The 9,320-nt window shown below is 40.8% G+C and overlaps 1 protein-coding gene across 1 annotated transcript in view; it reads right to left on the reverse strand.

The window, feature by feature from the left end:
- The window catches only part of PIGK (phosphatidylinositol glycan anchor biosynthesis class K), a 111,627-nt gene extending 102,948 nt beyond the window's left edge, over positions 1-8,679 (reverse strand). Inside the window, exons 1-2 of the mRNA XM_058658202.1 lie at positions 8,516-8,679; positions 3,406-3,459 (exon numbers count right to left, since the gene is read on the reverse strand). Coding sequence (XP_058514185.1) covers positions 3,406-3,459; positions 8,516-8,608 — 147 coding nt within the window. The 5' untranslated portion in view covers positions 8,609-8,679. The remainder of the gene's footprint in view (positions 1-3,405; positions 3,460-8,515) is intronic.
- Between the last annotated feature and the right edge of the window lie 641 nt (positions 8,680-9,320).

A 9,320-nucleotide genomic window follows, 5' to 3' on the forward strand; every position in this document is an offset into this window, starting at 1 on the left:
CCATTTAAACAGCAGAATGTTGGACTTTGACTGCTACTAAAGGAGTATACTACTGTAGTGATATTGAGGAATATGGCAACAGGGGAAAAGAGGGAAGGAGAAAGAGGTGATGAAGGGGGAAGCCCAATACCTATAAAACCGCATCACAGAACAGGATAGTAAAATAACATACACATCCAAAAAGAAGAGAAAAGAAATTACCATTGGGATACCTCACAGATAGTAACAACTTACTTTAATGAGGCAATCAATTCTTTGGAAGGCGTTATGCCTTACCAATCTAAAGAAAAAAAAGAAATCTAATCTCTTATAACTCAATAAGGAAAAACTCAGCTATCTATTTTAAAATGGGTAAAAGAGCAAGGATATAAAAAAAAATATATTTAAAATGTACAATGAAACAAAGATGCTCACTGTATTTCTCATACTTCAAAAGTGTAACTGATAATTTTTTTTTAAATCTGACAATTGATTGCATTGGGAAAATTATACAGCATTAAGTATTCACAGCTTTCTAATGGAAATATGAAAGACAGTAATGTGTTGGGTCCTTCATAAAGAGCTGGAAGAAAAGAACTGGTAGTCTCCAAAGGAAAAACTAATTACCTTGTTGACAAGTTTACATTGTATTAAAAAATTGAGCTGTAACCCATAAAAATTTACAAGTATTTCATAGGCATTAAAAATTCTTAAATATAAAATGACTTTTTTGAGCACAGTAAAATCATTTTGGTAAAACTCAAGCATATGAGGGATCTTCATAAGGTATGTGCAAATCCCTATTACCAAAAATCTATGATTTCCTTTGTTCCTTTTCCCTGGGAGAGGGTGTGAGACTGTCTGACCCGCAGGCAGAGTTCATCATGACCCTGCTGCAGCAGCCAGCCCATCTGAAACCTGAAGGCCTGAGTGACCCAGGCAGTTGTCAACTAGGGTGCTGCTGCCATGTTTCCCTCCAAGTCCAAGAGCCCAGGCCTCCCAAATACCCCAACCTTTATCAGACTCAGTCTGTGTCTCACTGATGGCCTCCGGGATCAGCAGACAAGCATGCCTTCATGTTCTGTTCGTTTCAGATGTCTCAGAATCTCCGGTCACAGGGACCAAAACAGTGTGTGTGTACTAGGAACTCAGCATGTGGGAGATCGCCCCTGGATTTCTGCCTGCCTAGCCCATCTGGGAGGCCATCGGCACATGGCAACTGTGCCCTTGGCTAACAGACTCCAACATGGCCTGTTCACTGGGCATGCAACAAGAGCAATTGGCTATACCCCAGGCTTGCTTCCCAACTCTGCTAAGACTTCCTTGGTAAACAACTCTAGGAGTCAAATGTTACATTCATCCTGCTTTTCAGCAGGTAAGGAGTCCGCCCTGAGATACAATTTCCTGTGCTTCCTGTACTTCTTCACTGGTAGCTTCATTGGAGGGTCGACAGAGATAGACATATCTGTTAGTCAGTCACACTGTTGTTGTTGGGTGAAAATACTGTTGGGCCCGCCCTTCTGCCTGCCCCCTTCTCCTAGATAAACTTGTGACTTCTCCCAAATAAATGGACATCCTTTACCATCACTTTGTCTCCAGTGTTTCTGCTGCAGAAGAGCACTGTCGCCTCACCCCTCAGTGGTCTCAGGGCCTTCTGGACAGAAGACCCCGGAGACAGTGCACACAGCTGCCATGTGGGTCACCCTCTTCTCAGATGCTTGCACAAATGAGAGGAACATACCCAAGTGCACACAAAAGATAACCCTGCTATTCCAATTAGTCAAGCAAAGACTTCAAACATTTTCTTCTAAAAGGCAAAAGAAGTCCAACAACTTCTCAGAGTAATGAGCAGCATGCAGGAGACAGCCATTAGCACTGACTGGAAATTCTCCAGCTCATGAGATGCATCCATTAGAAGAAATAAGGAGAGATTTCCAAACTTAGGGACAGGCAAGACCTATATCCATTATCACTAGGAAGTAGGTACAGAAGATGTAAAAATATGCATTCTTCAGCAACCTTAAGATAAAAGGACTGGAAATCTTAGAGGGGGAATAAGATGGGATAGGTAAGTAGCTGGCTTAAGGTCATGAGTTGAAAGCCACACCATCCCCATCCCCTATGTACTCTTAGCTGTCAATCAAATGATCCCATCTCCAGGATGTACTCCCCCTCACTTGGGATTGGAGCTGGTTTCAGATACCTATTTCCCATTTCAGCTTCACGATAAGCCTGGTAATAGGGAGCAGTGCTCTCTCTCTTCATACGGACACAGAATGGAAGGTTTCAACCATTTTTGGAACTTGGAATCAAACCAGAACATCTTGGCGTAAAAGGTGGTTCCAGCCAGTTCTGCTATGGATCCAGATAACATCAGACCAGTCTGCATCAAAGACTAACCCAACATGCCTCAGTGGCTCAGCTCCACAGCTCTTGTACAGGCTACCTGCTCACTGATCTAGAAAAGTAGCAGAATATCACCCAAATGCATGAGCCGTTGCTATCCACTGGGAGATGCGGATGGAGCTCCTGGCTTCTGACTTCAGTGGCCCATCCCTGGTTGTTGTGGCCATCTGCAGAGTGGACCAGCAGATGGAAGATCTCTCTTTTTCTTTCGTTAATTAACTAATTAATTAAAAAAGAATAAATGTGTAAAGATTTCAAATATTTTTGCACCAAAATAAATCATCTTCTAATTTCAGTTTTGCATAAATTTTTTAGAGTACTATTATATATCAAAACATGCTATCCATACACACTTACTATCTGTCTATAAGAAAATAGTATGATATGCTACCTTTAAAATAGCACTCTTTAATTTTCTCTCTTTAAAAATAGACTTGCTTAATTGAAAGGTAAGAGTGACAGAGAAAAAGACTGATCTTCCATCTATAGGCTCACTCCTCCAATGCCTGCTCGACCCTCCAATGAAGTTAAAAGTGAGGAAGTACAACGCCAGGCACCAGAAACTCCATCCAGGTCTCCCACATGGAGCAGAGGCCCCAAGGACCTGGGCTGTTATCTGTTGCCTTTCCATGTGCATTAGCAAGGAGGCAGATTAGAAATAGAAACACCAGGACTTGAACCACACTCCTCACTCTAATGTAGGCTGCAGGAGTTCCGAGTAGCAGGATGATGAGCAGTGCCACAAGCCCACTCGCCTAGCCAATCTGTTCTTACATTTATTTACAGTTCACCCACTTAACATACTGATGGAAAAGGATATTAACAGAGCACTATTAACTGATATCATTAGACAGCAATAGATGTTATCATAGCATTATTAAAATATGGTAAGCTCAAAACTTTAAACAATTGTTGCAAGATACAAAAAAAATAAATTTTATCAAAAATTTGATTCTACAATATTTCTCAGACACATATTTAATACAAACATCAAAGTATCCACTTGAAGAATATACTTACTAAAACAGCCCAGTTGTTGGTATGGCCACTTCTGAAGAATTGCTCTGCTTGATCCTATCAGGCATATAAAAGAAAATGATTTAGATGAAAAAGCCACAATTTCCAAAAAACAAGCAATAAAGCACAGATTTCATTAAAACAATGATCTTAACTTTACGAATCATAATTTTATGACTATGCCTAAGTTTGTGAAGACTCTAATATGTGGCTTTATGGACATAATAATAAAAAACTTACAAAGTAATAAAAGGAAAAATGTCCTGAACTGGAAATCTGGGATTCAACTGTAGTTTAGATACTGATAAAACAGAATAGCCTTAATCAGCAGACTTAATTTTTCCTAAGACTCAGTTTCCTAATGTGTAAAATGAAGATTCCAGCCCTACACACAGCTATTTTATAGAACTGTAAACATGCCTATAATAAGAGCTTCTGCTTTAAAATTTAAAGGACTGGTGGTGCTATGGCACATTGGGTTAGGCCATGCCTACAGTACTGGCATCCCACACTGCTCAAGTCCTGGCTATTTCACTTCCAAGCCAGCTCCTTGCTAAATGCCTGGAAAAACAGCAGAGGATGGTCCAAATATTTGGCACCTGTATGCATATGGGAGATTTGGAAGAAGCTCCTGGCTGCTAAATTTGGCTTGACGTAGCACAGACTGTAGCAGCCATTTGGGGAATGAACCAACAGATGGAGGGTCTCTCTTTCATGTCTCCTTCTCTCAGTAATTTCACCTTTCACTAAATCTGTAAAAAGAAAATTACTGGGCCCGGCAGCGTGGCCTAGTGGCTAAAGTCCTCGCCTTGAACGCCCCGGGATCCCATATGGGTGCCGGTTCTAATCCCAGCAGCTCCACTTCCCATCCAGCTCCCTGCTTGTGGCCTGGGAAAGCAGTCGAGGATGGCCCAAAGCTTTGGGACCCTGCACCCGCGTGGGAGACCCGGAAGAGGTTCCTGGTTCCCAGCTTCAGATCGGCGCAGCACTGGCCATTGCTGTCACTTTGGGAGTGAATCATCAGACGGAAGATCTTCCTCTCTGTCTCTCCTCGTCTCTGTATATCTGACTTTGTAATAAAAATAAATAAATCTTAAAAAAAAAAAGAAAATTACTAAGCATTATACATATGAAAGCATGTTACATAATTCACATATCCCTATATCTCATACCCTGAAAAAATTTTAGAAAACAAAAAGCATGTTGAACAGAAAACACAGGACTTTTTGGTTCAACAGATTTATCTAAGACATTATGCAAAACTGCAATCTAACTTCACCATTTTGCCTACCATAATCTATTTTCTCCATTGTGTTCATTACCTTCTTTCAACATATATCATTAACTTTTCATGAGTATGATTGCCTGCCTTTTCCCAACAGCATGAAAACTCTAGTCACTTGTTTTATTAATGGATTTTAATAATTAACGGATTTTTAAATTAATGTACATGTGGCCCAAATACCTTGACTGGAAGTGAACAGAGTCTCTCCTAAAATACTGAAACCACATACATGAAGAGCTCAGCACAAGAAGCTTTTATAGTAAGGTTGCACCTCGCAACTACAAATTTCAAAGACTCCTTTTAAGCTATACGCTGTTAGAGTGACCATTCCCTGTCATAAGAACTCATTAGAATTAAAATATTTTTGCCAGGAACTTCTTAAATGTGATTTTTTTCTGGTAACATAAAGGTAGCTTTTACCTCTTGAGTTGTGAAACATAATATAATCCCTTTTAACCCTCAACTAAAACAATCACCCCTTACAGGCTATCGTCATTTAATAATACTTACAATGATTCCCTAAAATTGTCGTGACTCTTTAATACTGGTCACTTTAGCAACCATTAAGTTCAGACAAATGCAAAGAAGCATCCACATATTTGCTAAGGTTTTGTGTTTTGTTTCTGTGCATGTGTGTGCATTGTTGTTGATACAGGCTAACATTGGTCAAAGCTGTTAGTTTTACAGATTTATTTTTTATTTATTTGAAAAGCATAGAGAGAATCTTTCTCCTCTGGTTTACTCCCCAAATGACCACAACAGCCAAGGCTATGCTAGACTGAAGTCCAGAGTTTCTTCTGGGTCTCCCACCTGGCTGCAGGGACCCAGGCTCTTGGGTCATCCTCTAAAGACTTTTCCAGTTACATTAGCAGAAAGTTGCATCAGAAGTAAAGGAACAGAGTCTGGAATCACTGCCTGGACAGAATGCCAGTGTCACAGGCAAAGGTTCAACTTACTTGGACCCAAGATGTTTGTTTTGAAAAAAATTTAACTCAAATATAGCAGGTCTTCCTCACTAGCTTCTAATTTCCCACGCAGTCCTGAAACTGTGAATAATTTATGTCATGTCTGTGTTCTAATTACTACTCTTCCTGGTAAAACTTAATTCAACATTTGTTTTACTTTGTGACGAATTCTTCTACTCTCATTCACCATCCATTCTCATGTGCTTGGTAACTTATTTGAACTCATCTAGATATTTGGTTTATACTCCAGTGTTTTACCATATACACTTTCACTAATCTGTTAAAACAGGAATTATATTTACCATAATGAGACTACAAAAACTTCAGCATCTGATACCATGCTGACACCTAAGGAACATGATTTCAATTATGTGTTAAAATTGGATATAAATCACTCAGATCTTCACCTAAGAAGCAAAATCACTAAATCATCTGAGTGGTTGGATTCAATTTTTTTTGCTCACCAGATGCATCAACCTAGAAGAGTTGCTTACCTTCTCTGTCCTTTCATTTGTCAACCTATAAAATGGCAATAATATTGTCTGACTCACAGAATGTCATAATAGTAACAAGAATACATAATTGCCTAACAAATGTTAGAAGTTTTAATTTTTGGCTAACAATAAAATTTCAGAGAGTATAAAATTTAAAATTCCATTAAAAATGTGTGCAGCATATATACATAAATTTTTCACACAGCACAGTTTTCTCAACAGTTGGCTAGATGTTGATGAAAGCAATGTACAACAGTTGACAAAGTGCTGGTTTTAGAATTTGAAGAGCCAACCTAAATACCAGATCCTATTCTCCAATGGGATTGGGACAAACAATTTATGGCTTTAGACAACAACTGATCTCTAATGTGCCGTCCAGCTCCAAAATTCTTACTTCATTAAGACTTTAGTGTAAATTTGAAGTAGAAATTGTTTAGGAAATAAAGTCACTATAAAATTATTCATTGTACAGTTAATGGAGTGCCCATCATGAGCCAGGAACCACCTGATGTACAGAGACAACAAAAATCACAATGGAATGTGTTGCTTTCTCTCAAGAGTATCAGTACTTCATTATGTCATGCATGAAAATATATTTCACTACAATGTAACATGGATAACTCATCACACTGATTAAGCATGCTATGGTTGTTGTTGCCCTGAGTATTCAAAACATAATGAGGAGTGAATACACTCTCAGACCTTGCCTTCAAAAAACGTTACTATCCAACTCAACACACACACACACATTTAGCAGATAAGGGAAAACTACTAATCCTATCAAAGAAAGAGACACAACAAAACAAAAACTGTACATTACGGGGAACCTGGATTGATCAGGGAAGGCTTCCCTAAAGTGAAAATCTGGTTAAGACCCAAAAGATGAAGATATGAACAAAGAAATCCTCAGAAAGAGGGAAAAGAAGTCATAATGGTTTTCAGAAACTGAAAGATAACAGAATCAGATTTGCACTGCACCTGCAGAACAGACAGGAAGGAAGAATGAACGACTAAGGCAGATCAGTCAAGGAACCCTTTCACTAGGTGTCGGACAAAATACTACAAAGCATAAATGGGTTATAATAGACAAATGCAGCTAAATTACAAATTACAACAGAACCAATGATAGGAATGGGTCTAGGAATGGGTCTCACTGCATTTTAACAAACTAACAGGAGAAACAGCAGGTATAAAATATACTAAAGTGAAGAAACACAGCAAATTCTCTAACTACCCAAAACAGAATGGTTCCCAAAACAAAGCATACAAGATTATCCATGGTGAAAAATAACATTACTTATATTCATATTTATAGTTACCTAAAATTATGCCACATATGCATTAACTACCTAAATAAACAAGTAATTCATGAATATACACAAGTCTCTGCTCAGGATCTAATTGATGGAGCATTTATTAAAAATGTTGGATCCACTAGTCTAGGCTCAGGGGGTTGAGGAAACGGCAATACGACTATTAAAAGATATAGGAACTACATAAAAATGTTTACTTTATTGTGCATGTAGCAAAGACGAATGAAACATTCAATTAGAATAACCTGATTGGGCAAACATTTCATGAAGACTAGCATCAATGTTATGAAGTACAGAAAACTAGAGGAAACACAGAAAAGTAACTGCAGCCATCTAAGTTTAAAAAGGACCAGGGTCTAAAATGTAGCAGCGCAGCTGGAGAAGCGAAAGCAAGCTTAAGACTTCAGAACACCCGATTTACTGAAAGAATGCAGGATACATTAATGCTCCCAGATGCTGCTTTAGGAGCAACGTTTCGGGGCTGGAAATGCAAGAGAAAAGCAGCGTAGTTTTTCAGTGTCTTTTTGAGAGTAAAGGCACAAGCCTAAGCTGAAACTTCAAACACCGATTTCCAAAACCTGATTACCTGGGTCCCTTTGCAAGCTGGAAATGCTGACCTGCGAACAGGGCTAGACACCCAGCACGCAGAACTAAGGAACCAACAGAATACAGGAGTGCACGGTTTAAAACAAAACGAGAAGTGCGGGCAGGCACATTTTCAAAAGTGGCAGAGGGAGGTGTCCTCGGGACAGAATCCTGCAGCTATCTGACTGCTATCGAATGACAGCGTTACCTCCAACCCTAAGAAAGCAGCTGCGCCTCATCACTGCGACTGACACAAACGTCAGAGCAAAGGATCAGTCCTCTTTCTCCGAAGTTCTGGTTCTTTTACTGCTTCGTTTCTAGACGCTGTCCTAGCCCATGCCCAGTGACACCCCAACTGCAGCCCAGCTGGAGCCAAGGGCTTCCCCGGCGGCTGTGGGGGCATCTCTGGGGAGCGCACAGCCCACGCGCAGCCGTCCTCCCAGGCTCTGTCTTCAAGAGTCTGACTCCTACCTCGATCTGACTAGCCGCCAGACTGCCGAAGCACAAGAGCCACAACGCGGCCAAGGCAGTGGCTGCTTGGCGGACACAGTAGGCGGCGGCCATGACGGCCGGCTCCGGACTTCCCGCACCTGCAGGGGCGGAGCGAGTGCCGTAAAGCAGCGCGGCGGAGTTCTCAGTGAGTTCGGTGGTGATTTTTTTTTATTTGCGACGCCGTCAGCCACACCTCCTCGTGTCTCGCCTTTCTCCACCGAGTTTTAATGTTCCTGGGAGTACAGGAATGGAGCGTATTGACTTTTAGCTTTAGCTGTCTTTTCAGTGTGTGTGTGTGTGTGTGTGTGTGTGTGTGTGTGTGTGTGTGTGTGTGTGTGTGTGTGTGTGTGTGTGTGTGTGTGTGTGTGTAATAACTTAAGAAAGAACTCCGAGATAAGAGAAGCAAAAACTTCTGATTCCATAAGCTTAACTAATTCATGGGGCCAACGGTGTGACACAACAGAAGCAACCTCCTAGAATCTCTGTGAGAACCATTTGGCTGCTCCAGTTCTAATCCAACTCCTGGTTACTGTACCTGGGAGAGGAGCAGCAGGTGGCCCAAGTGCCATAGGCAGGGTTGAGGGGTGGCAGGGAGTAGTGATGGAATTCCTGGCTCCTACCTAGGTTATGGTCATTTGGAAAGTGAACTAGCAGGTAGCCTGTCTCTCTCTCTCTCTCCCCCTCCCTCCCTCCTTTCTCTGTCTCTCCCCTGCCCCTTCCTTCCGTCGCCTTTGAAAACTAAAATGTCTTTGTTAAAAACAAAGATCTTAGTTAAAAGTTCATC

Source organism: Ochotona princeps, chromosome 2 (genome assembly GCF_030435755.1).
Source record: "Ochotona princeps isolate mOchPri1 chromosome 2, mOchPri1.hap1, whole genome shotgun sequence".
NCBI lineage: Eukaryota > Metazoa > Chordata > Mammalia > Lagomorpha > Ochotonidae > Ochotona > Ochotona princeps.